Source organism: Euphorbia lathyris, chromosome 1 (genome assembly GCF_963576675.1).
Source record: "Euphorbia lathyris chromosome 1, ddEupLath1.1, whole genome shotgun sequence".
In the NCBI taxonomy this organism is placed as follows: Eukaryota; Viridiplantae; Streptophyta; class Magnoliopsida; order Malpighiales; family Euphorbiaceae; genus Euphorbia; species Euphorbia lathyris.
Genome location: NC_088910.1, coordinates 2,843,577 through 2,870,617, shown reverse-complemented (window position 1 = coordinate 2,870,617; position 27,041 = coordinate 2,843,577). Strand labels below are relative to the sequence as shown.

At 37.3% G+C, this 27,041-nt stretch overlaps 4 protein-coding genes across 7 annotated transcripts; all 4 read left to right on the top strand.

Moving 5' to 3' along the window:
• The first annotated feature begins 713 nt into the window (after positions 1-713).
• Positions 714-9,360, top strand: LOC136220513 (uncharacterized). The gene is made up of 8 exons (XM_066008335.1): positions 714-892; positions 3,544-3,860; positions 4,054-4,139; positions 4,375-4,521; positions 5,766-5,868; positions 7,944-8,056; positions 8,165-8,287; positions 8,999-9,360. Exons 2-7 carry the CDS (start codon positions 3,632-3,634, stop codon positions 8,255-8,257), a joined length of 771 nt encoding a protein of 256 aa, XP_065864407.1. The 5' UTR covers positions 714-892; positions 3,544-3,631; the 3' UTR covers positions 8,258-8,287; positions 8,999-9,360.
• A 1,834-nt stretch (positions 9,361-11,194) lies between these two features.
• On the top strand, positions 11,195-12,784 carry LOC136216543 (LRR receptor-like serine/threonine-protein kinase EFR; the record flags this gene model as incomplete). The annotated part of the gene is made up of 1 exon (XM_066003086.1): positions 11,195-12,784. A coding segment is annotated over exon 1 (1,470 nt), but the record flags the coding sequence as incomplete, so codon positions are not given.
• On the top strand, positions 12,773-21,175 carry LOC136220499 (probable LRR receptor-like serine/threonine-protein kinase At3g47570). 2 transcript variants are annotated; one of them, XR_010684542.1, is made up of 4 exons: positions 12,773-14,007; positions 14,078-14,426; positions 14,564-14,605; positions 21,094-21,175. XR_010684542.1 is itself a non-coding variant. In XM_066008323.1 (2 exons), exons 1-2 carry the CDS (start codon positions 12,786-12,788, stop codon positions 14,404-14,406), a joined length of 1,551 nt encoding a protein of 516 aa, XP_065864395.1. In that variant the 5' UTR covers positions 12,773-12,785; the 3' UTR covers positions 14,407-14,552. The 2 variants fall into 2 exon arrangements, 1 of the variants encoding a protein (XP_065864395.1); XM_066008323.1 differs by lacking the exons at positions 14,564-14,605; positions 21,094-21,175 and having other exon boundaries at positions 14,078-14,552.
• LOC136220481 (putative receptor-like protein kinase At3g47110) lies at positions 21,020-25,846 on the top strand. Of its 3 annotated transcripts, none has more exons than XM_066008312.1 (3): positions 21,020-23,714; positions 23,785-24,133; positions 25,781-25,846. In XM_066008312.1, exons 1-2 carry the CDS (start codon positions 21,035-21,037, stop codon positions 24,111-24,113), a joined length of 3,009 nt encoding a protein of 1,002 aa, XP_065864384.1. In that variant the 5' UTR covers positions 21,020-21,034; the 3' UTR covers positions 24,114-24,133; positions 25,781-25,846. The 3 variants fall into 3 exon arrangements, with proteins under 3 accessions (XP_065864384.1, XP_065864376.1, XP_065864369.1); XM_066008304.1 differs by lacking the exon at positions 25,781-25,846 and adding an exon at positions 24,861-25,768; XM_066008297.1 differs by lacking the exon at positions 25,781-25,846 and having other exon boundaries at positions 23,785-24,720.
• Positions 25,847-27,041: the final 1,195 nt, after the last annotated feature.

Genomic DNA, 27,041 nt, shown 5'->3' with positions numbered 1-27,041 from the left:
TCCTCAGATCAAGCACCATGTATAAAAAACTCAAACATTCAGATCCATCAAAGTACTTCCATGGAACGTTCTCCGTTTAGAGGAACCCCCACACGGCTAGGGCAAAGAATCCTTCCCTAGGAAGACTTTTCCCAAAGTTAGACTCCCAATGAAATAAGGAATCCTTATGTCAATAGGATTCCTAAAAAAAATAAAATAAGGGTTCAACATCAAACCTTATAAATAGACAAGTATGGTCATACCCAATGGTAAGTTAACACTATTATCTCACAAATAGTCTTTACTCTTTAACCCTTCCAACACCCACTAATCTAGGCATCGGAGCGGGTTCATCGGACTCCGGCTCCTCTCTGACCGCTGATTCTGTTTTACAGGTAAACCTCGAAAGATTGGGCAAGAGATTCAGATACTCAGTCAAGTTCAGATACCCAGTTATTTAATGATAAATATCGTTCTAAAAGATTTTAATTCTTGAACGTTTTCAGTTTAAGGTTGTTAACAAATATTTTAAGGCGTAGTGACTACAATGTTAAAAAGTGTAAAATTACATAACTTTTATATTAAGTTTCGAAGTTTAGCACCCATGCCGTCTAAATGAGTAAAGTTTAGTGGTCATGATTGTAATTTACCCAATTATTATCCAAGAGATTCAATGGATTAAATATTTAATGAAAAATTATTAAATATATAAATAAATAATTGGTCTGCTCAAAGCGGAGTTGTGTTCTGTTGTGTTGATTTTGTGTTTCCTTCCGCCTACCTTGTTCTTCTCGTTGACATTAGCATTCCAATTTTCAAACCCTAATCGTTTCCGCAGATTCAATTCTCAGCTTCTTCTAAAGCAATCAGGATTTGCTATGAAGATCTTCAATTCATGGTGATTATACCACAGGTCAGCCCCTTCCGCTACTTTCTTTCTCATTTTGTTCTTTTACATTTCCATTTACATTATGTTCATATTCGTTCTTATTGCTGTTTATAATTACAATATTCTCCAGTTACCTTTAATTCTCTTCTAATGCGTCTTCCATTTGTGAAAATGGAGATACGCTTAAGTAATGCTTTATTGTGAAAAGCATTCCTTCTGTATCTTGTCCTCTGTGTTAGGAAACATGGGTACTAACTTAGGATAAATGAATTTTGGTCAAAATGCAAGCTGTCCGGAGTATGGATTATGAATCGAGAAGCTGCTTAATTTTGCTATTGGCTGTTCGTTGAAACTTGTAACGATGCTGAGTAAAAAATTGTATGAATTTTGCTATTGGCTGCATTCCTTCCATGGGTACTAACTTAGGATCAATGAATTTTCTTCCACTCATTTATTTTGGTCATAATTCAAGCTGTCAGGAACTATGGATTATGAATCGAGAAGCTGCTTAATTTTGCTATTGGCTGTTCGTTGAAACTTGTAACGGTGCTTAGCTATGTTGCACAGACACTCCTCTTTAGTAGCATTTTTGCATTTCGTGTCTGTGTCCTTGTCCATTTTGTGTGTCTGTGTCCATTTTTGTTTGAAGGCAATTTTATGAAGGTTATGTTTTAGAAACTACGCTTGCTAACTTAGGATAAATCAATTTTGTTCCACTCATTTATTTTGGTCATAATGCAAGCTGTCAGAAGTATGGTTTATGAATCGAGAAGCTGCTTAATTTTGCTATTGGCTGTTCGTTGAAACTTGTTACGATGATGAGTAGAAGGCTTTGTATGAATTTTGCTATTGGCTGCATTCCTTCCATTCCATGGGTACTAACTTAGGATCAATGAGTAAAAGGCTTGTATGAATTTTGCTATTGGCTGCATTTCTTCCATGGCTACCAACTTAGGATGAATGAATTTTCTTCCACTCAATTATTTTGGTCATAATGCAAGCTGTCAGGACTATGGATTATGAATCGAGAAGCTGCTTAATTTTGCTATTGGTTGTTTGTTGAAACTTGTAACGGTGCTGAGTAAAAGGCTTGTATGAATTTTGCTATTGGCTGCATTCCTTCCATGGGTACTAACTTAGGATCAATGAGTAAAAGGCTTGTATGAATTTTTCTATTGGCTGCATTCCTTCCATGGGTACTAACTTAGGGTCAATGAATTTTCTTCCACTCAATTATTTTGGTCTTAATGCAAGCTGTCAGGAGTATGGATTATAGCTGCTTAATTTTGCTATTGGCTGTTCGTTGAAACTTGTAACGGTGCTGAGTAAAAGGCTTGTATGAATTTTGCTATTTGCTGCATTCCTTCCATGGGTACTAACTTAGGATCAATGAGTCAAAGGCTTGTATGAATTTTACTATTGGCTGCATTCCTTCCATGGGTACTAATTTAGGATCAGTGAATTTTCTTCCACTCATTTATTTTGGTCATAATGCAAGCTGTCAGGACTATGGATTATGAATCGAGAAGCTGCTTAATTTGGTTATTGGCTGTTCGTTGAAACTTGTAACTGTGCTTAGCTATGTTGCATGGACACTCCTCTTTAGTAGCGTTTTTGCATTTCGTGTCGGTGTCCTTGTGCATTTTGTGCCTGTGTCCATTTTCGTTTGAAGGCAATTTTATGAAGGTTATGATTTATAAATAGCATTTACTAACCGGATAAATGAATTTTCTTCCACTCATTTATTTTGGTCATAATGCAAGCTGTCAGGACTATGGATTATGAATCGAGAAGTTGCTTAATTTTGCTATTGGCTGTTCGTTGAAACTTGTAACTGTGCTTAGCTACTTTGCACGGATACTCCTCTTTAGTAGCGTTTTTTCATTTCGTGTCGGTGTCCTTGTCCATTTTGTGTCTGTGTCCATTTTCGTTTGAAGGCAATTTTATGAAGGTTATGATTTAGAAATAACGTTTACTAACCTAGGATAAATGAATTTTGTTCCACTCATTTATTTTGGTCATAATGCAAGCTGTCAGGACTATGGATTATGAATCGAGAAGCTGCTTAATTTTGCTATTGGCTGTTTGTTGAAACTTGTAACGGTGCTTAGCTATCTTGCACGGACACTCCTCTTTAGTAGCGTTTTTTCATTTTGTGTCCGTGCCCTTGTCCATTTTGTGTCTTTGTCCATTTTCATTTGAATATGAAGGTTATGTTTTAGAAATAACGTTTCCCGTGTATGTTTCCGTGTCCATGCAGCATAGGTGCTGAGTACAAGGCTTGTACATGGCATTGTTTGGATACAATTGATTTTTTTTTTTTTTTTTTTATAAATGAGCTGTTTTTGTTGATTTTAATGAAAAAGGGTACTTGTGTTGCTGTGATTAACGCTTCCATTAATATTAGATTGGTTTCCAAAGAATGATTCTAAATTCACTATGACTTGGGCAAGTCAACTTATGGTAAGGTGTGACAAGTACATTTATTTTATTGACGAGACCATCTTTACGTGCAAAGATTGAGATCACCTATGTTATTTAATGCTAGTTATTTAACTACGTATTTGCGACTTATTTAAGTGGCTGCGTTTTGGGATTCTTGACATAGATTTGTGTATCATTGCTTCTCTACTATTAGTGTAACTCATCATCATCCACTTTTCATCTTCTTGCAGGTTGCTTAATTTCTGTTGAAATGTGCAGTAGGAACTGTAGGTCTTGCAATGATACTGACACTTTGATGCTGATCGAGTATTGTTCGAAATGCCATTAGTATCAAATGATAGTCACGAGGAGGATATTTCGGAAAGGGAGCCCATCTTATGCCAGTCTAACATTTCGCAGCAATCTGAGGAATCGTCATTGTCATCTGAAATCACATCTACAAGGAGGGACTGTGATGTTGATGATTTGGAAAGTATTCACATTGATGAAACTTGTCATTTAGTGAGCCCGGATCAACCACAGTGCCGCATTTGCCTTGATATTGGAGGTCTTTACTACCTATTCTGCTTGGTACCTTTTTTGTATCTTAAATTCACTTGCTGTAGATTTTCATGAGAAATGTTAAGATGCTATTTTTGGACTGTGCATAATATATGACCAATAATGGATAACGTATACCATAAATTTCCACTCTTGAAATCCTAATTAGGTAGGTCACATCTTGTTGTATTTTATTTCAGGAGAGGACCTAATTGCACCATGCCATTGCAAAGGCACTCAGAAATACGTCCACAGATCATGTCTTGATAATTGGAGATCAACTAAGGTGATTGTTTATCTTTCTCACTCATTATGTTTGTCTGGCTAGTTATTGATGATTTATGTTTCTGAAATACTACCTTTTGCAACTTCGAGATTAGGAAAAGTGTTCTAGTTCCTGATTTTTGTGGTGGTGCAACAGTTAACTTCATCACATCTATCTATCTTAGAACAGTGGATTTCCGTTTTGACAGCTTGCGGTGTTGTAACTAACATGATTATTTACTTAAATGCTGTTTCAGGAGGGTTTTGCTTTTGCTCATTGCACTGAGTGCAGAGCATTGTTCATATTGCGTGCTGATGTCCCAGCTGACCGGTGGTGGTTGAGGTTGAAATTTCAGTTCCTTGTCGCCAGAGACCACGCTTTCATTTTCGTTGTTGTTCAACTGGTATGGTAACTTTTTTTTTTTTTTTGCATTGGTTACTTCCATTGAGCTTACTTGGGCTAGTTATTGTCATTAATTTAGTATTGTTTCGATAAGATTACAATGGTTTTGATTACAATGGTTTTCTGTTCTAGCATGCATTTGACAGGTTCTGTGAAGTTGATAAGTGATTAATATAAAATTGAAACACACAAGCTCGATTTGCAGTATCTTATGTATGTATGCATGCATTTGACAGGGTTCTGCTGATGCTACCATATGTGCTTGCGAATATACCTTATCTTAATTTTTGCACGTGTGTAGGTGACAAAGTAATCTTTATGTGCAAATTTACATTTAAGTGAAAAAGTGAAAAACTTATTGCATGGAAACGGAAACAAAAAAGGGAAATGGAAGTTAAACAGACACTGGGAAAACCGCATTTGTAAAAAAACGAAACGAAAATGTGGATGTAATAAGAAGGTAGTAGGGTATATTTACAAATTTTGAAATTAAAAGGGGTATATTAATAAAGTTTGAAATTAAAAGGATGTATTTGTAATTTTTTTTATATAAAATCAATAATTTACAGAAGTTGCATTATTGCATAAGAAGGAAAGAACAAGGTTGCATTTTGAAAGCTTGAGAATGATCTAGAAAAAATTAGGGATCTGATGTAAAATGATCGATGCATGATGAATTGATTAAGAGATCGGTTCATGTACTGATCTGCTTAGCAATGCATTTTATTATAGGAATCAAGTTCTTAATTTTCTTAAATTATAGAAACATGATCCGGAACTTTTTCTACAAATGTATGAAGTTTTGAAATGTTTGGAAATGTGGACACTCTTCAAAATCAAAGTATCTGTGCAGCATAGCCTAGTAATCAAGAATCGTGTTTTCAGGATAAGTTTTCTTGATCGAGTTGACCTTTTAAATTATATCAAATCTTATGGTTTATGATGGAAGTTGCAATAATGCATATCTCAATTATTTTGTGTTGCTGTTCTTAGAGATCCGTCTATTTTTGCTATTCAATCTTCGCAATTAAAATAGCAACATACATATTGCTCTCATTGATTTGTCATGTTCTCTTAGAAGTTCTAATAAATATACTGAAACATCCCAAAAAACACAACATACAATTAACTATCAATATATTGGTGATTGTTATCTTAAGATTTTCAATTAACCATCTCTATTTATGTAAAGTGTAATTGCTACCCTGGCTAGTTTGCTTAGTAGATTATTGATATGCTTTATAGATTGTCGCATTGTTGGGGATGCTTGTATACAAGTTCTATGGGGAGGAGCTCAGGGAAATGTTTGGTTATGAAGAACATCCTTATGGATTTTATACTATGGCTGGTATGTTATATCTCTCGTTATTTGATATATATACTTGTATTGTGTTTGTCAGACAGCATTAATTTAAATCTGCTTTTCAGTATGCCTTCCTTCAATTTTAAGATAAGCATTTAATAATTTGATAAGCATGTTATCTTGGAGGTTTTATGGAAGAAGAATTTTTACCATTAGACAATGTTATAGAAAAATCAGATTAGCATGGTTTACCTGGATCGTCTTTATAAATATTCTAACTAGATCCAGGTGACATCTTGACCGGCAGTATAGTAGAATCAGTTGGAAATGGTTGAGGATATATGGTGTGTTTGCGTGGATGATTGTCTTGAAGGATGGTTATTTTTGTTTTGGCATGTGGGTTGTGTGGAAGATTTTCAGTTATTGCAGTTCAACATGCATATATGCCATTTCCTGTGTAACTTTATAATACACATTCAATAAGCTGTAACATGTTTCATCATTTTTATTTGGATATATCTAGTCCTTTTTTGGGTCAAAGCACTCATAATTTAGGCCTACTATTTCTTTTCCGAATGATAGTTCATTTAGTCAACATGATGCTTTTCAAGATAAGAATATTGAAGTTTGCTACAAGTATAGGAAGCACAGAAGCACAGACACTTCTAGGAGGTTAAAGTATGAGTGTCGGACACTCCGACATTCCGGGGACACGCAGCAGGCGCTCCAAAATAAGTGTCCTCTGTCTTTCTTTTCTTTTTTAATGGAGACACTTCGGGGACACTTCTGTGACACTTTGGGGACACAGATTCTAAGTTAATTAAGTATAATATACGGTTATTTTTTAATAATATTACAAAAAAGAAGGGTTAATATATACAAAAATAAAATAAAACCCTAATAAAAAAAAGAAATCAAAGTCTAATGAAAAGAATATAGCAGTCGCCCCTATTTTGGTAGTTTGAATAGTTTGAATTATTAAATGTTTTTTTTTTGATGAATTAATCACTTATCATGGATGCTATATGTTATATATATATACAAATTTGGTGTGTCTCCACAGTACATATTTTCTTAAAAATGCTTATTGCAGCATGTGCACCCGTACGAGTACGCGTGTCGGTGCTTACTAGCTATAGGTAGATCTTAAAAACTCTTTTGGCTTCTGATGTGATCCCCCCATCTCTTTGCTTGTTTTTGAAACAAATGCTACTTGAAATTAGGCTGTAAATGAGCCGAGCCGCTCATGAGCGGCTCGGTGGTCGGCTCGATAAAAGCTCGGCTCGATTTGTAAACGAGCCGCTTGTGAGCACGATTTACTGGCTCGGTTCATAAACGAGCTGAGCTTGAGTGGGCCAAAACTCGGCTTGAAAGCTCGCGAGCAGCTCAATTAGGACATTTATGAACAAATTTTTAGTTTTGTAGAAAACTAGTTTTATGTTAGTTCACAAATATCTAAACTTAATATTATTTCATTTGCTATTAGATGAGTTCGTTCACAAATATAATAAATGAGTGATAAACGAACTATTTTGTAAGCATCTTGTTTATTTATTCACGAACTTTGCTTATGATCTTGTTTATGTACGCGAGCAAAATTCAGAAATATAATTAACGATTTACTCACAACCAATTCATGGTTAGATAATTTTCTTAATGAACCAAATTCAAATAGGATTTTGGGCTCGAAACAAGCTCGAAGCTCGGCTCGAGCTCGTTTATTTTCTAATGAGCTGAGCCGAGCTTGAGCAAGCCAAATCTCGGCTCGGGCTCGAGCTCGTTAATTTTATAGCGAGCAGAGCTTGAGCTGGCCAAAGCTCGGCTTGGCTCGATTACAACCCTACTTGAAATATTGACTACCCTTTTTGTTGCATAAAACATAATCTTATTGTTGTTGGATGAACCTGATAAGACTGTAATAGGTGTTAAATAGATTGACCAAAATTTGGAATGTACATGATAACATAAATCTTTGTTTTGGATGTAACCTGTTCTGATGTGCTCTAAGTAATGTGTGTAGACCTGAAGATAAAATGATTACTACTAATTCCAAATCTCTGGTTACTTTAATGGCATCTTCATGATTACTACTAATTCCAAATCTTATTTTATTTATGCAGTTTTAGCTATTGTTTTGGTGGGTCTGCTTTATGGTTTCTTTATTGCCATAATATGTGGACAAAGGATCAATGAACGCCATTACCATGTTCTTGCCAAACAAGAACTGACAAAGGTCTCCCACTTGTTCTCAATTCATATTGGTGTTTTTCTAATTTGTGCTCTTAGAATCCTAGTTCTTTGATAAAGTATCATAATCACTTTGGTACTGTTATAATTTCAGGAATATGTGGTTCAAGACCGTGAAACCAGTAAGAACGTCCCTGAACTTGATGCCAGCCATGTCTCAGAGCTAAGAATGTTGGGTCTTTATTAAGTTAGAATTTTCTGCATTACGGCGCTCTCTGTGAGTAGTTTCAACTTCCATGGACATATTATATATATAACTTATTCTTTGGCCATTTGTTGCTTTTCTCTGGATAAAATATATTTTTCAAATCTTCCCAATAAATAGTTGAAAGAGGAAATGACATAAACAAGAAATGAATATACCTTTTTCTTCTCTGGAAATCCTGTAAGTAGCTGAAAATGGAAGAAAATAATTGTGCATATTGGATAACAGATTTTCATCGTATTTTCCATTTCCTTTATAACAGTATCATTGAAAGAAAATGCATCTATGATTTGGATAAAGTTAAACTCCAAGGGCCACGGCCTTTTAAAGATTTCTGCTAAATGGCTAGCAGGCTTGAAACACATGTTGTTTGCTATATCAGTAGACATCAGAACTAACGGAGTTGCTAGATGGTCCGGCAATAATTGGCACCATTGCACCTCGGGCACCAGAATTTACTCTGGGAGAGATAGTTACAGATGGCCTGAGAAGAGGGTCTGATGGTGCTGCGATTGCATCCTCAGATTTGGCATCCTAGCTCCGCACTGTACATTCATAATTAATTTCAGATTTGGGATCCTAGCTCCGCATAGTACTTTTGTTGCATGTCAGCTTTGTTTTCTTGATATATATTTTGTTTTTGCTAGACATTTTAGATATGATGGACATACATTAGGCAAAATGAGATTAATCCTTAAATTTTTTTTTTCTTTTTTTTTCAAGGGCTTGTTTTCTTGTGGATCAGATCAGTTTTTCGACATTTGTACAATCCATCTTCCATGGTGCCAGTAAATTCCATTCTGAATAAATTTCGACTCAAAATTGGTGTCATTTGTACATGGGATCTGAATATTTAGGCGAATCATGGCCGGAAAGCCACAAATGCAGTTACTGTATATGGATAATCAAAGTCTTCACCTGTATTCAAGCTACTGCTATTGTGTATTAATAGAAAACCAGTTGCTGTTGTTACCATTTGTTTAACTTAGTATGGAAATGTTTATACCTTTTTGTTCTTGAGATCGATCATATGTATTCTTATTTGAGAATTATGAAATGAAATACAAACTTTTTTATGTGTTGTACAGCTCTCTACTTTCTCCGCGGATCTCTGCACCTTAATCTTTAGAGTTAGTACTCTTCTCTTTTCTCTTTGTTATGTGATTATTGTTGTTTTTACTTGAATCAGGGGTCAAAATGTGACCTAAAGTTCGATAGGTGGGATCGATTTTAGTCCAAATCGAATTTTGGGTATCAATCCGGCCTTAAACCAAAGAGGAATTATAATGTGCTGAATGCTATCATAGTACCAAGTGGACATCCTATGTGGAACTACGGTTTTGACCATGTATAAAGTCCAGACCATGTATAAAGTCCATGCGAACGTTGCTGGTGGAACTAACTACTAACGATGATACTCCATTTGTGGGCTCTGCATTTATGGTTCCTGCGACACATTTTAAAAATAACGTGTGGACCCATTTTTCTTATTGTGGGGTCCACAAATGGAGAATCATTGGTTAGTTCCAAGTTCAAGGCTGAGTTGGTAACCAAAATTCAATTTGAATTAAATTGATACTCCCTGTTTTATTTTATTTCAATAAAATTACTGAAGTTCTGTTTTGATCTAATAAAAACTCAATGGAATTTTGACTTGGGAAATAAAATTATATGCCAAGTAAGTGTCATGCTGAATTATGGCTAATTTTTATGAGTGACGTGTCAGAAATGTGCTAGCTACGTATACATACGTGGTACATCCTAATCTCACAATTTTTTTAAAAAATCACATCCTTGTTTGATGTGGTTTTACTCATGGCCACTGAACTTTACCACAATTATCATTCTAGCTACTGAACTTCAAAATGTAACATAAAAGGCACTCAACTTTACACTTTCTAACATTATGGCCACTAATTTACATTTCAAAATAACTGTTGACGACCTCTAAATGGAAACGTTCAAAAATTAAAGTTGTTTAGAACCACATTTATTATGGAACCATATTACCATTTGCGTAGCTTTCTCTTTCTAAACATTCACTTTCTCTCTCCTAACCAAACAATATCTACATAACCTCAAGATGAAAAGGTCAACAAGTTAAAGTTGCTTAGAATATCATCAATTTTTTAAATTTTCTATTTTGAGGTCATCAATGGTCATTTTGAGGCTTTAATTGAAGTTTAGTGGCTATAATGTAAAAAGTTTAAAGTTGAGGAGCTTTTATGTTACGTTTTGAAGTTTAGTAATCATAATGTTAGTTGAGGTAAAGTTTAGTCGCCATGAGTGTAATTTACCATGTAATTTACGTCAACATTTTTGTGAGTTTTTGCAAGACCTTTTAATTTGATACGTTGAGATTAATTATAATCGTACCCATTAAGTTTCTGAGTATAAAACTGAGTTAAAAGAATGTTATTCATTTCATTCACATCTAAAATTGGATTTTTTACCGTTAAAAAAGCAATTTCAAACACAAGGAATGAATAATGCTCATTTAAGTGAGTTTATATTCACAATTAATTTTTATCTTGTGCGATATAATCAGAGGCTTAAATAATAAAAATAATAAGTTTTTTGCCATCATTATAAATTTAAATGTTGAAAATTCTTATGAAGCCTTTGAATCCTACTCTAAGCTTTTAACATATTTAATCCACTGGTTTTGTGAGCGCAGACCATAGAATGTTAAGGGCCAACAAACATGATAATTAAATAATAATGGATCAATGCAGAAGTAGCTTCAACTTGACATAAAAATATTAGTTTCTGGTCTGAGAAATAATTGAGAAATAATTGCAGTACTGTTTATCAATTATATATTCAAATCTCAAGTTGCCATTCTAGACTTTGCTTCATAATTCCATATGCAGTAAGTTTATGATCCTTGAGTCGGGGTTAACGGACCATCTGTGACCCCCTGTCCCTGAGTCGGGGTTAACGGACCCCCTATGACCCCCTGTCCCTCCCTCCGTCCTGTGTCTATATAAATACTGCCTCTTGCAACCTGAAAATGATAGCTTTTTGTATCCAAACCAAATGGGATTTTACAGCAGCTCTTCACCTCCAGTTCCTCTTTGTCTTTCACTAACGTTTTATTTCTTATTTGTCAGATTTTTATTGCTGCAAGTCTATGCTTCAGGAAATGATACTGATCACCTTTCTCTGCTCAAATTTCAACAAGGGATAACGAGTGATCCTCATGGACTCTTCAACTCATGGAATTATTCTCTCCCTTTCTGCAGCTGGTCCGGTATTACTTGCAGCGGCCGCCATCAGAGAGTCACTTCTCTGAACTTGGCAGGCCAGAAATTGGTTGGGACCATATCACCACACATTGGAAACCTGAGTTTTCTCAGGATTCTTAACCTCCAAAACAACATTTTTCGCGGCCACATCCCCCAGGAAGTTGGCAATCTCTTCCGACTGCAACGTTTCCTTGTCAACAACAACTCTCTATCAGGGGAAATTCCAAGTAACCTGAGCCGCTGTAACCAACTCGAAATAATCAATTTAATGTTCAATCAAGTGGAAGGAAGTATCCCTTCAGAGCTTGGTAATTTGGAAAAGCTTGACATGCTTCTTCTTAGTGTAAACAAAATTGGAGGAGAAATTCCGCGTTCGCTTACCAACCTCTCATCACTGACTAGATTTTCACTTGCAAGAAATGAATTGGTGGGAGCGATTCCAGCTGACATCGGCAGATTAAAAAACTTAAATTTTTTTACAGTTGGGGCTAATCATTTATCTGGAATTGTTCCTCCATCCCTTTTAAACATCTCTTCTATTGTCTTCATTTCAACTGCAGGCAACCAGCTTAATGGGAGTATACCAGAAACTATAGGCCTCACTTTACCAAATCTTCAAGAATTATATATGGGTGGAAATGAATTCTCAGGGTTTGTTCCATATTCGTTTTCTAATGCTTCTTATTTGCGAAGTCTTGATATTTCTGTAAATATATTTGAGGGAGAAGTACCGAATTTCGGAAATCACCCTGACCTTTTGTGGCTAGATGTTTCCGAGAATGATCTTGGAACAAACTCATCCACTGATTTGATGTTCTTAAAATCTTTGAGAAACTCTACCAATTTGCAAATCTTGGATCTTAGTTATAACAACTTTGGAGGTGTTTTGTCAAATTCGATGGAGAATTTGTCGATTAATCTGAATAGTCTGTATCTTGGTGGTAATCAATTAACTGGAATGATTCCTGCTGCATTAGAAAGTTTTATCAACTTAATTAATCTGGCCATGGAGATTAACTTATTCACAGGTGCCATTCCATCATATTTGGGAAAGCTCCGAAAGCTACAAGGATTGCGTTTATGGGGCAACGAATTTTCAGGCGAAATTCCCTCCTCTTTTGGCAATCTCACTCAACTTTCTCTACTCATGTTGTCACAAAACCAACTGAAAGGAATCATTCCTGCAAGTATTGGAAATTGTACCAGCTTGAATTTCCTCTCTTTCGCGAAACGACCTCGAAGGCCACATACCGGAGGAGCTTATGCTATTGCCTTCCTTGTCAATATTGCTAAGTTTGGCACATAACTCATTGAGTGGCAATCTACCATCACAAGTGGGGAAGCTGATAAATGTCTATAATCTAGATGTTTCAGAAAACAAGCTTTCAGGTGAAATCCCGACGGCCATTGGAGATTGTTCCGCGCTTGCATATCTTTATATGCAAGGAAATTCTTTCCAAGGAGCCATTCCTTCATCGTTGGCTTCTTTGGGAGGCCTTCAACATTTAGATCTTTCAAGGAACAACTTGACAGGAGAAATTCCAAAAGGTTTGCAGACTCTTCCTTTTCTACAATATTTGAATCTTTCGTTCAACGATCTTCAGGGTGAAGTTCCAACAGGAAGAGTTTTTGGAAATGCTTCTGCATTATCACTTATTGGCAATCCTAATCTTTGTGGTGGCATCCCACAGCTACTTTTGCCGAAATGTCCCAGCAAACCGACGAAGAAAGGAAAGTCTGATGCTTTGAAGATAGCGATTATAGTATCTTCTACTTGTGTTCTTCTTGGTGTCCTTTTGTTACTAGCTGTTTTTCTTGCTTATCGAAGAAGGAAATCGAGAAGCTCTTCTTCATCTGCTACACCCTCACCGATGGATCTCCATGTAAAGGTATCTTATCAGGATCTTCATAATGCAACCAGTGGATTCTCTTCAGAATACTTGATTGGATCAGGCGGATTTGGTTATGTATACAAAGGTTACCTTAATCAAATAGGGAGACAGGTAGCTATTAAGGTCCTCAAACTTCATCAAAAAGATGCTTTCAAGACCTTAATGGCTGAATGCAGTGTCTTAAAGAATGTCAGGCATAGGAATCTTGTTAAACTACTATCCTATTGCTCGAGTATGGACTACAAGCGAAACGAATTCAAAGCTCTAATCTTTGAATTCATGGAAAATGGAAGTCTAGACGGGTGGCTGCATCATGACAACGACAGCCATAATCAGCCTAGAAACTTGAATTTCCTTGAAAGGCTGAATATCGCAATCGATGTGGCGTCTGCATTGCATTATCTTCATGACCTATATGAAAGATCAATCATTCATTGTGACTTGAAGCCTAGCAATGTTCTTCTTGACAAGAACATGGTAGCTCATGTAAGTGATTTCGGTTTGGCTAAGTTCTTATCAATCACAAATGATGAATCTTGGAGCCAAAGCAGCACTATCGGAATCAAAGGGACTATTGGATATTCCCCTCCAGGTAATCAAAACTTTTCTATTTCTCTGATAATGAAATACAAGAACTTAACCAGATTTTATATGAAATGCAGAGTCTGCAATGGGAACTCGAGCATCGAAAGAAGGGGATGTATACAGCTACGGAATCCTTGTGCTAGAGATGTTCTCAGGGAAAAGACCAACTGATTTAATGTTCAAAGACAATTTAAATCTTCACAACTTTGTCAGAAATTCATTACCAAACAAAGTTGATCAGATTGTTGACGAAACACTCATCTTCAATGAAATGGAAGAAACACCTGCATTGATCTCAGTGTTTGAAGTGGGAATAGCCTGTTCTAGGGAATCACCTCAAGAAAGAATGAAAATGGAAGATACTGTTAAACAACTAGATTCCATCAGAAGTGGATTGCACAAATAAAGCTTTCTGCAAACTGATTGGTAATATCTTCCATGATTTACAGACTAGAGTTTTATGTTGGTTATTTTCTTAGTTTACTTTTTGTTCTTGAGATCGATCATATGTATTCTCGTTTGAGAATTATGAAATGAAATACTACTTTTTATGTGTTCTACAGCTCTCTACTTTCTCTGTGGATCTCTGCACCTTAATCGTTAGAGTTAGTACTCTTCTCTTTTCTCTTTGTTATGTGATTATTATTGTTTTAAAATGGCCTGACATGCAAAATCAATTTAGCAGAAATCGAATTTTGGATGTTGAGTCTGCCCTAAACTTAACAATGTATGACAAATTAGTCTCCGTACAATCATTTTTAAAACCTAAAATTTGTTAAACCTGAGACTATTTTGTCAAGTATTACCAAGTTCAACATTGATAACCAAAATTCCATTTGGACTAAATTGACCCGGCTGTTTTATTTTCTTTCAATAAATCTCTGAAATTCAGTTTTGATCTTAATACAAACTCATTGGAGTGTTGACGTGGCATATTATATGCTAAGTGTCATGATGAATATGTCCAAATTTTAGGGCTAATGTGAAAGAAATGTGATGACTATGTATGTGCCACGGGGTATATCCTAAAATCACAAAAAAATTCAAAACTCACACATCCACCTTGTTTAATGTGGTATTTAGTTGGCATATAATTAATTGTTTTCTGTATTATGTTAATATTTCTGTGAGTTTTTATATATAAATAAACTCATTGAAATATTGACATTAATACAAAGTTTAATAATTTTATTGAAAGGAAATGAAGAATATATATATATATTTTTTGAGCATCGGGCAAATATATCCTAAGTTTTATCGTACATGGCCCAAATCAAAATTCAAAAGACGAGTTGGTTAAATCCTGTTAAACAATGTGTGTTTCAATAGAATTATTTTTGTAACACCAAAATTATTGTCCGAATGATGGGTAACATTAAAGAAAGGAGAACATGTATGAGGACTAAATGTGATATAGATCGAGACTAGGCTGAGAGAAGGAAGTGTGAATGTTTTGACCTTAAACTAACAAATATGGCGTCTCATGTTTAACTTAAAGGAATTAAGAGAATTCTAATGATGAACAAACCTATAAAAGCATCTCAAGCAATAATAAAATTGATAATAAGATCAATTTACAATCAGAGCTATATATTTATGGGCTAAAACGAAACCATAAAAAACATTTTCTAAAATTAGTAAAACCTACCCTTATAAGAATAATTATAATGGTCTTCTTTCATAAAAGAGGTCACGAGGACAAGAGACCAAATCATGACACTTTGTAAACGAAACGCTTGATGATACAAGCCGTTGAACATATCTTCAAAAAGGTGGACTCGATGAGGTAAGTGTTCTTCCTAACATCAACCCGAGCCTTCGAATGCGATTGGAAGGACTCACTGGGCTAGTGTGAGGATCAATCGAGACCAGATCCTCCTTCTTTGTCTAGATGTCCGCATCATTCTCTCTTTCTTTCGAATGACAAGAGCTCCTTCCTTCAGCCAAGTAGTCTAGAGGCTCGTTCACCTTGTAGGGACTTAGATCCTTAATATTGAAGGACAAAAATATTCATCCTAACTAGTTTGGGAGCTCAAGGGCGTAAGCGTTCGGGTCGAGCTTCTTTAGAACTTTATAAGATACATACTTGCGTGGCCGAAGCTTGCTACTTGTCGCGTGAGCGAGTCTCTCCTTCCTAAATAAACCATCACCTCGTCCCCAATATCAATTTATACATCCCTTCGATGCTTGTCAACCCTTTCCTTGACTTTGGGATTCTTGCTCTCTAATCGCTTCCGCACTTCTTCATTGATCAATTGGACCTCTCATGCCAACATTTTAATCAGGTTGTTTGCATGCATACTAGATGGAGTCTAAAACATGGTTCGACACTTTGGCATAAACCATCGCGAAGGACACGGTTGTAGTAAGATTCAGTATGAGCTAAAGAAAGATTTCATGTCTTTGGGTTGTCTCGATAGATTCTTCTTAGGAGATTTCATGAGGTTCGATTCACTACTTCTGTTTGACCATCCGTTTGGGGTGAGTAGTGGTAATGAATTTGAGCGTTGTGCCAAATAAGGTCTGAAGGGTTCACCGAAAATGACTCAGGAACTTGGTGTCCCTATTAGGCTTAATGCTTTTTAGGACCCTATGCAATCTAACAATCTCTCTGAAAAATAACTTAGCACTCGTGGAGGCATCATTGGTTTTTCGACCGGGGAGGAAGTGCACCACTTTTGAGAACTTGTCCACCACTGTAAAAATAGAATCTATTCCGCGTTGGGTCCTTGGAAGGCCCATTACAAAGCCCATGGATAGATCCTACCATATGGCATTCGTCACGAGGAGAGGCTGGTGCAACCCGATATTTTGCTCATGTCCTTGATAGTGTGGCATACGTAAGTTAACATCTCTCCACTATATGCTTGACGTCTCTCTTGCATCCTCGGCCAATGATACTGGAAATTGATGGCATCATATGTCTTATCTCTCCCGAAGTGACCGGATAGGCTACACCCATGTAAATCTCGAATCACCTTCTCCCAACTAGTGCGACACGGTAGGCCTAGTTGGTTCCCCTTCATGAGATAACCATCGGTCAGGTGATACTCGCCAATCACACCATTAACTGAAAACCTTTCCCATATGGCTCTAAAATCCGTATATCCCTTTGATAATCACGCTTTTAGATGTTCAAAGGTGTCAACTTCCTAGGCGATAGTCTTCAAAAGCGGCACCCTTTGACTCAAGGCATTCACCACAATGTTTTGGTTTCTAGACTTATGAATCAACTTATCTAAAAAGTAGTCATCTTGTGTGCCTCGAACTCCGCAATTGCTTTTGGCTCCTTAGATACTTAAGGACCTGATGATCAGTGTGCAAAACATACTTGTCAGATATTAATATGGAGTGGACCTTTAACTATCAGCTTGAGCTTTTAGTTCAAACGGTTCCATAACATGGTATTAGAGTCAGTGTGACCAAGTGGTCCAGGGTTCGATTCCTGGTAGCCCCATTTGTTGAGTTATTTGCAGGACATGGTAATTTGGGCCTGTGTTGTGCACGCTTCAAGCCCAGTGGGCCTTCGCGTATGGGGGTGTGTCAGATATTAATATGGAGTGGACCGGTGTTTTCCTTCCATTCATCCTAGCCTTGATTCGGATCGAGTGATAACCACTTCTCAAGTCAATATTTAAGAATGCCTTCGATCGTTCCAGTTGATCTAGCATATTATCCAAATGAGGGATGAGAAAGTTATATCGGACAGTGATCTTGTTTATAGCTCGACTGTCTATGCACATCCATCATATTCCATCTTTCTTTGGTGTTAACAATGTTGGTACCTCGCAAGGACTCATACTCTCTTGGATCTATCCTTTCGTCTTGAATGTAGAACGTCCCTATCAAATTGCCATGGGCGCCCGGATAGTGCATGGCACGCATTCATATATCGACCACATCACAATACACCTCATTTGAATACTTCATGATGGTGAGGGGTCCCCGACACCTTTGCATGACTCAGAGACCTCCCATGCTCATAAGCCACCCTATGTTGTAGGGGCTCATATGGGTTTCGGGCGTTAAGCCGAATCTTTCTTGTGGTGCCTGATTGATGATATTTTCCTAGCTCCTGTTGTCGATGATGACATTGCCTTTTTCTCCACCGGCCAAAGAATGAGTCCGAAACAATTGGTACCTTTGGCCTTATGACTAGCACAACTCGATTTTCTCCTTCTTCGGAAGAACTTTCATCCTGAATGATTGATTCACAGTATATCATATCTTCTTCATCATCTTCACATCTGCCCACTAAGTTGGCAGTCCTTCTCTTCGGACATTCATTTGAATAATGGTCGGGTTCCTTACACCTAAAACATTTGAAAAGAGCTGGCTTTGCAAAAGGATTGCTCTATCTATAGGGTACAATAGTCTCTTTTGCCTTTACTTCGTGCCTCAACCGCGAGAGCAGTACCAAATCGAGGCAAACTTTGAATACTAGATATGACCTGTTCTCCCTTCATATATATGTTTCATCCGGTTGGGTCCGACACAACTTTTACCTTTCTCCACTTGCTTGGGGGTATCTCTTACAAAGGAAGCACTTTCTATTCCTGCTCGACGGTAACTATACCGGTTGTTCAGTTCTAGCTTTGCCTTCAATGCTACGTTTCGTGTGTCCTACATTCTCAGGATCATCTAGATGCCAATCTTCTCTCGGATGTTGGTTCTTAGTCCTCCCCGGTAGTGCGAGGCTCTTTTGACCTTCGACTCGGTGAGTTTCACTCTAGCAGATAGTCTCGATAACTCAATAGTGTACTCGTGGATAGTCTGAATGCGTTGCAAACAATGTTGATAGGACTTGAATATGTTATGTATTGTTCATAATAAGGGGCGGCCCGGTGCACTACGTGTCCCTGTTGAGCGAGGGTCCGGGGAGGGGTCCCACCACAAGAGTGTACTGGGGGCAAGCCTTCCCCTGCCAATTTATTTGGCAAGAGGCCGCTCCTAAGACTCGAACCCGTGACCTCTTGGTCACACGACAACAACGTTTACCGTTGCGCCAAGGCTCACCCTTTATGTATTGTTCGTAATCCGGTGGAAAAAACCTTTCTCTCAGCAGGGCTCTTATCCGCTGCCAAGATCTCATTGGATCCCTTCTATCTCTCTTTCTATCGTGGATAAATTGATTCAACCAAATGGAAGTTCCTCCTTTTAGTCGATAAGCTATCAACTCCACCTTTCGATGATGAATATTAGAAAAATCTTTCTACCTGTGATAGTCAATCTAGAAAGCCTTCAATATCCAAATCGCCACCAGATGTTGGTAGATCCACTTTGCACCAAAAGTTTCATCTCAGTCTTGTATTGTCCCTGGCTGGTTCAAATGACCATACCCTCCCCTTGGGACTCCTCATCCTCTGGGGCCTCTTCCATTTCTGGCATAGTCCCGAGCATTCCGACCCATATATTGGAAGTTCTCCCTTTCGGGCTCGAAATTACCCCTTATGTAGTCAAAGTCACTCCTTTCATTGCACACTTCCTTATCCTTGCTGTCTTGGTCGTCAAACAAGCAAGGATTTGGGTCTACTACCTCGCAAGGTCTGAAGCGTTTTGAATCCTCCACAAAACCTTGAGCTTGTTGTAGCGGGGCATTCCTCCGGTTACTTTGTTGTACCCTCCTGATGGATTTGGGGCTGGTTGAGCATCTCCTGCTCCGTTTATACGGTTCATAACCAGGGGCCGGTTCTGTTGAATCGCCTTTAGCAGCTTTCTCCTTAGGGTGGTGATGCTTTCCCTTACAGCTTGGGATTCGCCACAGGCTTCCTGCCTCGGATCTTCCATTTGCTTCTCGAGTGCTTCGGTTTGTTCCGAGGTAACCCTTGGTTGGACCATAACGTCAAAGAGGTTTCTAGTTAGGAAACAATGAGGCTCTGGTACCACCTTATACAGACTGAGAGTAGGTTGAGAGAAGAAGTGTAAAGGTTTTAACCCGAAACTGACAAAGATAGCTTCTCAAGCTTAACTTGAAGGAATTAAAGGTATTTCCAATGATGAAAAGAAAGGTTAAACCTTAAAAAGAAAAGTGATAATAAAATTGATAATGGTACGGAGTGTTGAATAGTGAAACACTGTCACATTCATAAGATGTTGGTGGCGGAGATGCGTATGTTGAGATGGATGTGTGGTCATACGAGAAAGGATCGGGTGAGTAATGAAATAATTAGGACAAAAGTAGGAGTTACATCTATTGAGAATAAAATGAGGGAAAACCGACTAAGATGGTTTGACCATATAAGACGAAGAGCTTGATGCGCCGGTTAGGAGGACTGAAGAATGGCAAAGGGATGCAATAGTGAGAGGTAGGGGAAGACCTAAGCAAACTTGGAAGAGGGTGATCGAGAGTGATGTGAGTTTATTGGGGATTGAGGAAAATATGGTACTGGATAGGACGGAGTGGAGGGAGAGAATTTATGTCACTGACACGACTTGACTGACACGACTTGATTTCACGGTTTTATATGATGGTTCATGTTAGCCGACTCCGAATCATTTCGGGACTAAGGCTTTGTTGTTGTTATTGTTGTTGTATAAGATGATCAATTTACAATCAGAACTACACATGTGGGCTAAAACGAAATCCTAAAACCATCATCGAAGAACGGTAAAAATTATCCTTACAGAAATGATTACATTGGTTTCTTTCACAAAAGAGACAATGAGGATAGGGGACCAAAAGTCGTATTTAAGAAGTCTTAATTTAGTACCCCCTAAATACTAATGGATTTTTGGTAAAAGAAGCCAACTTGACATTTATGGCAAAAGTAACCGACTTGACATTTAGGACAAAAAAATAGCCAACTTGTCTACGTAACTCCAAAGCAAGCGTACCATTTTGCTGATGCCTCAGAAACGTCTTTCTCTTGTTGCTATTTGAGAAATAATTGCACATCATAGACTTGACTGCACAATTCTATTCGCAATAAGTTTGTGATCCTGTCTGTCTACATCCATGGAAGATGATAAATAAATATATTATATAAATGCAGCATCTTGCAACCTAAAAGTATAGCTGTTTGTATCCAAACTAAATGAGATTTTACAGCAACTCTCAGTGTCTTTCACTGATATTTCTTTTCTTATATGTCAGATTCCCATTGCTGCAAGTCCATGCTTCAGGAAATAATACTGATCACCTTTCTCTGCTCAAATTTCAACAAGGGATAACCAGTGATCCTCATGGACTCTTCAACTCATGGAATTCTTCTGTCCCTTTCTGCAGCTGGTCCGGTATTACTTGCAGCGGTCGCCATCAGAGAGTCATTTCTTTGAACTTGTCAGGCCAGAAATTGGTCGGAACCATTTCACCATACATTGGAAACCTGAGTTTTCTCAGGATTCTTAACCTCGAAAACAACAATTTTCGCGGCCACATCCCTCAGGAAGTTGGCAATCTCTTCCGACTGCAACATTTCCTTGTCAACAACAACTCTCTATCAGGGGAAATTCCAAGTAACCTGAGCCGCTGCAACCAACTCGAAATAATCGATTTATTGTTCAATCAAGTGGAAGGAAGAATCCCTTCAGAGCTTGGTAATTTGGAAAAGCTTGACATGCTTCTTCTTGGTGTAAACAAAATTGGAGGAGAAATTCCGCCTTCGCTTACCAACCTCTCATCACTGACTAGATTTTCACTTGCAAGAAATGAATTGGTGGGAGAGATTCCAGCTGACATCGGCAGATTAAAAAGCTTAAAATTTTTTACAGTTGGGATTAATCATTTATTTGGAACCGTTCCTCCATCCCTTTTCAATATCTCTTCTATTGTCTTCATTTCAACTGCAGGCAACCATTTCAATGGGAGTATACCAGAAACTATAGGCCTCACTTTACCAAATCTTCAAGAAGTTCATATGGGTGGAAATGAATTCTCGGGGTTTGTTCCATATTCGTTTTCTAATGCTTCTTATTTGCGAATTCTTGATATTTCTATAAATAAATTTGAGGGAGAAGTACCGAATTTCGGAAATCATCCTGACCTTTTGTGGCTAGACCTTTCCAACAATGATCTTGGAACCAACTCATCCAGTGATTTGATGTTCTTAAAATCTTTGAAAAACTCTACCAATTTGCAAATCTTGGATCTTGGTTATAACAACTTTGGAGGTGTTTTGCCAAATTCGATGGCGAATTTGTCGATTAATCTGAATAGCCTGTATCTTGGTGGTAATCAATTTACTGGAATGATTCCTGCTGCATTAGAAAGTTTTATCAACTTGATTGATCTGGGCATGGAGACTAACTTATTAACAGGTGTCATTCCATCATATTTGGGAAAGCTCCCAAAGCTACAAGGATTGCTGTTACGGGGAAACAAATTTTCAGGCGAAATTCCCTCCTCTTTTGGCAATCTCACTCAACTTTCTGAACTCATATTGTCACAAAACCAACTGAAAGGAATCATTCCTGCAAGTATTGGAAATTGTACCAGCTTGAATTTCCTCTCTCTTTCGCGAAACGACCTCGAAGGCCACATACCGGAGGAGCTTATGCTATTGCCTTCCTTGTCAATATTGCTAAGTTTGGCACATAACTCATTGAGTGGCAATCTACCAGCACAAGTGGGGAAGCTGATAAATGTCTATAATCTAGATGTTTCAGAAAACAAGCTTTCAGGTGAAATTCCAACAGCCATTGGAGATTGTTCCGCGCTTGAATATCTTTATATGCAAGGAAATTCTTTCGAAGGAGCCATTCCTTCATCATTGGCTTCTTTGCGAGGCCTTCAGCATTTAGATCTTTCAAGGAACAACTTGACAGGAGGAATTCCAAAAGGTTTGCAGAATCTTCCTTTTCTACAATACTTGAATCTTTCGTTCAACGATCTGCAGGGTGAAGTTCCAACAGAAAGAGTTTTCGGAAATGCTTCTGCATTATCACTTATTGGCAATCCTAAGCTTTGTGGTGGTATCCCACAGCTACTTTTGCCGAAATGTCCCAGCAAACCGACGAAGAAAGGAAAGTCTGATGCTTTGAAGATAGCAATTATAGTATCTTCTACTTGTGTTCTTCTTGGTGTCCTTTTGTTACTAGCTGTTTTTCTTGCTTGTCGAAGAAGGAAGTCGAGAAACTCTTCTTTATCTGCTACACCCTCACTGATGGATCTCCATGTAAAGGTATCTTATCAGGACCTTCATAATGCAACCAGTGGATTCTCTTCGGAATACTTGATTGGATCAGGCGGATTTGGTTATGTATACAAAGGTTACCTTAATCCAATAGGGAGAACAGTAGCTATTAAGGTCCTCAAACTTCATCAAAAAGATGCTTTCAAGACCTTAATGGCTGAATGCAGTGTCTTAAAGAATGTCAGGCATAGGAATCTTGTTAAACTCCTATCCTATTGCTCGAGTATGGACTACAAGCGAAACGAATTCAAAGCTCTAATCTTTGAATTCATGGAAAATGGAAGTCTAGACGGGTGGCTGCATCACGACAACGACAGCATTAATCAGCCTAGAAACTTGAATTTCCATGAAAGACTGAATATCGCAATCGATGTGGCGTCTGCATTGCATTATCTTCATGACCTCTATGAAAGATCAATCATTCATTGTGACTTGAAGCCTAGCAATGTGCTTCTTGACAAGAACATGGTAGCTCATGTAAGCGATTTCGGTTTGGCTAAGTTCTTATCAATCACAAATGATGAATCTCGGAGCCAAAGCAGCACAATCGGAATCAAAGGGACTATTGGATATTCCCCTCCAGGTAATCAAAACTTTTCTAGTTCTCTGATAATGAAATACAAGAACTTAACCAGATTTTATATGAAATGCAGAGTCTGCAATGGGAACTCCGGCATCGAAAGAAGGGGATGTATACAGCTACGGAATCCTTCTGCTAGAGATGTTCTCAGGGAAAAGACCAACTGATTTAATGTTCAAAGACAATTTGAATCTTCACAACTTTGTCAGGAATTCATTACCAAACAAAGTGGATCAGATTGTTGACGAAACACTTATCTTCAATGAAATGGAAGAAACACCTGCATTGATCTCAGTGTTTGAAGTGGGAATAGCCTGTTCCAGGGAATCACCTCAAGAAAGAATGAAAATGGAAGATACTGTTAAACAACTAGATTCCATCAGAAGTGGATTGCACAAATAAAGCTTTCTGCAAACTGATTGGTAATATCTTCCATGATTTACAGACTAGAGTTTTATGTTGGTTATTTTCTTAGTTTACTTCTTTAATCTTGGGCTTAATAGCTTCCTAGCCCCCCTCAAGTTGTCCCAATACTGCAACCGACCCTGAACTTAGACTTGTGAAAACTAACCCCCTCAACTTGCTTATTTGGAACAAATAACCCCTCAAATAGGTTAATATTTGTGATTTCAGGAGTTGTTTTTGCCCTTTAGTTAATGTATTAGTAGATTAGTTAGATGTAGGAACCGATATTTTGGAAATCTTTTATTTCTGATGTAATATTATGTTGAATGCTTTTTGGGTTTAGGGGTTATTTTCTCCAAATAAGCAACTTGAAGAGTTATTTGTTCCAATTAACCTATTTGAGGGATTATTTGTTCCAAATAAGCAAGTTGAGAGGTTAGTTGTCACAAGTCTAAGTTCGGAGGTCAGTTGCAGTATTCAGACAACTTGGGGGGCTGGTTAGGTATTAAGCCTTAATCTTGAGAAATTTATCTAGAAATTTAGGGGCAGCATGGACCTTTAAGTGAAAAAACGAATCGAATAGAATAAGAGCCCTTTTGGTTCACATGTTGCTGTTTGCTATTTACAGTTGTTGTTTGGTGTTGATGTTTACTTTTTCCTTATTAGACATTTAAGATACGATCGACATACATTAGGCATAACGAGATTAATCCTGAAACTGTTCTTGATTTTTTTTCTTTCAAGGGCTTGTTTTCTTGTGGATGGGATCAGTTTTTCGACATTTGTTCAATCCATCTTCTGTGGTGCCAGTAAATTCGAATTATTCTGAATAATTTTCTACTCGAAATTCGTGTCGTTTGTACATGCAATCTGAATATTTAAGCGAATCGCGGCCGGAAAGCCATCAAATCAGAGTCTTCACCTGTATTCAAGCTACTGCTATTGTGTATTAATAGAAAACCAGTTGCTGTTGTTACCTATGTTGCACGGAAACGGATACGGAAACTGAAACGGAAACGGATACGGAAAACGTAATTTCTGAAAAACATAGGAAACGGAAACGTGGCGGAAACGTGTAAATATTAAAAATATAGGGGCATATTTATAAATATTAAAATATAATAATACATTAAAAAAACAAGATTGAAGAACAAGAGCAAGAAAGTCCAAGTTCAATTGAGATTCAAGAGACAAAGATTATAGGAGAAAAAAATATGGGTAAGTTCTTTAAATTGAAGGATACATGGAAGGAATTATCTCTCAAATAGGAAGTTTCAATTTTTCTAGTCTTAGATTGAATAGAAATTGCAAAATAGAAGTTTTGAATTCCCAGAATTTTAATCGAAATAGGTAGGGAAAACTGTTTAAAAATTGAGAGACGCGTTTCATATTTTGGGTAATTACGGAAACGTGCCCGGAAACGTTTCGTATCAGTTTCCGAGAGTTTCCGTTTCCCACATCTGCCAGAAACGGGGAAACGCATGTCATGAAGAGTTTCCGTGCTTCATAGGTTGTTACCATGTGTTTAACTTAGTATGAAAATGTTTATACCTTTTTGTTCATGAGATTATATGTATTCTTATTTGAGAATTATGAAATGAAATACAACTTTTTATTTTCTTTTCTCTTTATCATGTGATTATTATTGTTTTTACTTGAATCAGGGGTCAAAATGGCACCTAAAGTTGACAAGCGGGATCAATTTAGCTCAAATCAAATTTTAGGTATCAACTCAGTCCTAAACTTGACAATATTTGACAAATTAGCATCAGCACGATCAGAAAGATTCGATCAGAAGTAGATTGCCTGCATTATGACAGATTAAGCATTTTGCAAACTGATTGCTAATGTCTTCCAGGATTTACAGAGTAGAGAGTTTTCTGTTGGATTGCCTTCGTTTGCTCCGCGGAGAATTTACTATATTCGTGGAGTAATACACCCGACCATTCAAAAGAAGAATGCAATCATAATAATGTTTAAATAACACTAACATTAGAAGCCCCCTAAATCTGCCTCGAAAAGCTTATTGGCTCTTTAAATTTACAAAATGTCGTATTTGCCTCATGAACTGGCAAATAGATCATTGTAAGCAAGCTCAGGGGGCAATGCTACTTTAAACAAATTAAGATGGTCAATAAATCATTTCAAGTAAGTTCATTGGGCTAATGGGATATACTATTGAGATAAGGTACCAAAATAGACCTAAGGTTCTTGGGGAAGTATCAATATGGGCTCCACGTACAAAATAGCAGGCTTAACGTTTAAAAAAGAGTACCAATTTAGACCTCGATAACGAAATGTGACACGTCATTCATATTACTCCATTAAGTTATGATTTCTCTCTCCACGTTAACAGAGTAATATAAATGATGTGTCAGGCTTCCTTTCTAAAGGCCTAAATTGATACTCTTTTTTAAATGTTAAACCTATATTGGTGCTATTTTGTATATGTGGCCTAATTGATGCTTTCCAAAAAACCATAGGCCTATTCTATAAGTTCAGGGGCCAATTAAATTTTTGGACCAAATTCAACGAATTCTTAAATAATAGGGTTAAGGTGCAAAAATACGCTTAACGTTTTGGGTCAGGAGCAATTTTACCCCTAACGTCTAAAATGGTACAATTTTACCTCTAACGTTGGAAGCCAAGAGCAATTTTACCCCTAACGTTGGTAAAATTGCACCATTTTAAACGTTTAAGGTAAAATAAGGAACAAAACATTAGGGATATTTTTGCACCTTAACCCTAAATAATAATACTAATATGTTTACCATTGCGCCAAGGCTCGCCCTCAGAACCATAATATGTATAATTATATAAATTAAAATTGCTATAAAAAATAGTAAAATTGAGTTCGGTTCGGTTTAGCTGATGCTTATTCCCTAGATACACCCCTAAAAATAATAAATCTGGTCTAAGCTCTGT

Excerpts from the sequence above, each read along its gene's own strand:
- LOC136220513 (XM_066008335.1), top strand. The coding sequence starts at position 3,632 with ATGCCATTAGTATCAAATGATAGTCACGAGGAGGATATTTCGGAAAGG. Across the intron at positions 3,861-4,053 it reads CATTTGCCTTGATATTGGAG|GAGAGGACCTAATTGCACCA; the intron begins GTCTTTACTACC and ends ATTTTATTTCAG. Across the intron at positions 4,140-4,374 it reads ATAATTGGAGATCAACTAAG|GAGGGTTTTGCTTTTGCTCA; the intron begins GTGATTGTTTAT and ends ATGCTGTTTCAG.
- LOC136220499 (XM_066008323.1), top strand. The coding sequence starts at position 12,786 with ATGCTATTGCCTTCCTTGTCAATATTGCTAAGTTTGGCACATAACTCA. Across the intron at positions 14,008-14,077 it reads TATTGGATATTCCCCTCCAG|AGTCTGCAATGGGAACTCGA; the intron begins GTAATCAAAACT and ends TATGAAATGCAG.
- LOC136220481 (XM_066008312.1), top strand. The coding sequence starts at position 21,035 with ATGAGATTTTACAGCAACTCTCAGTGTCTTTCACTGATATTTCTTTTC. Across the intron at positions 23,715-23,784 it reads TATTGGATATTCCCCTCCAG|AGTCTGCAATGGGAACTCCG; the intron begins GTAATCAAAACT and ends TATGAAATGCAG.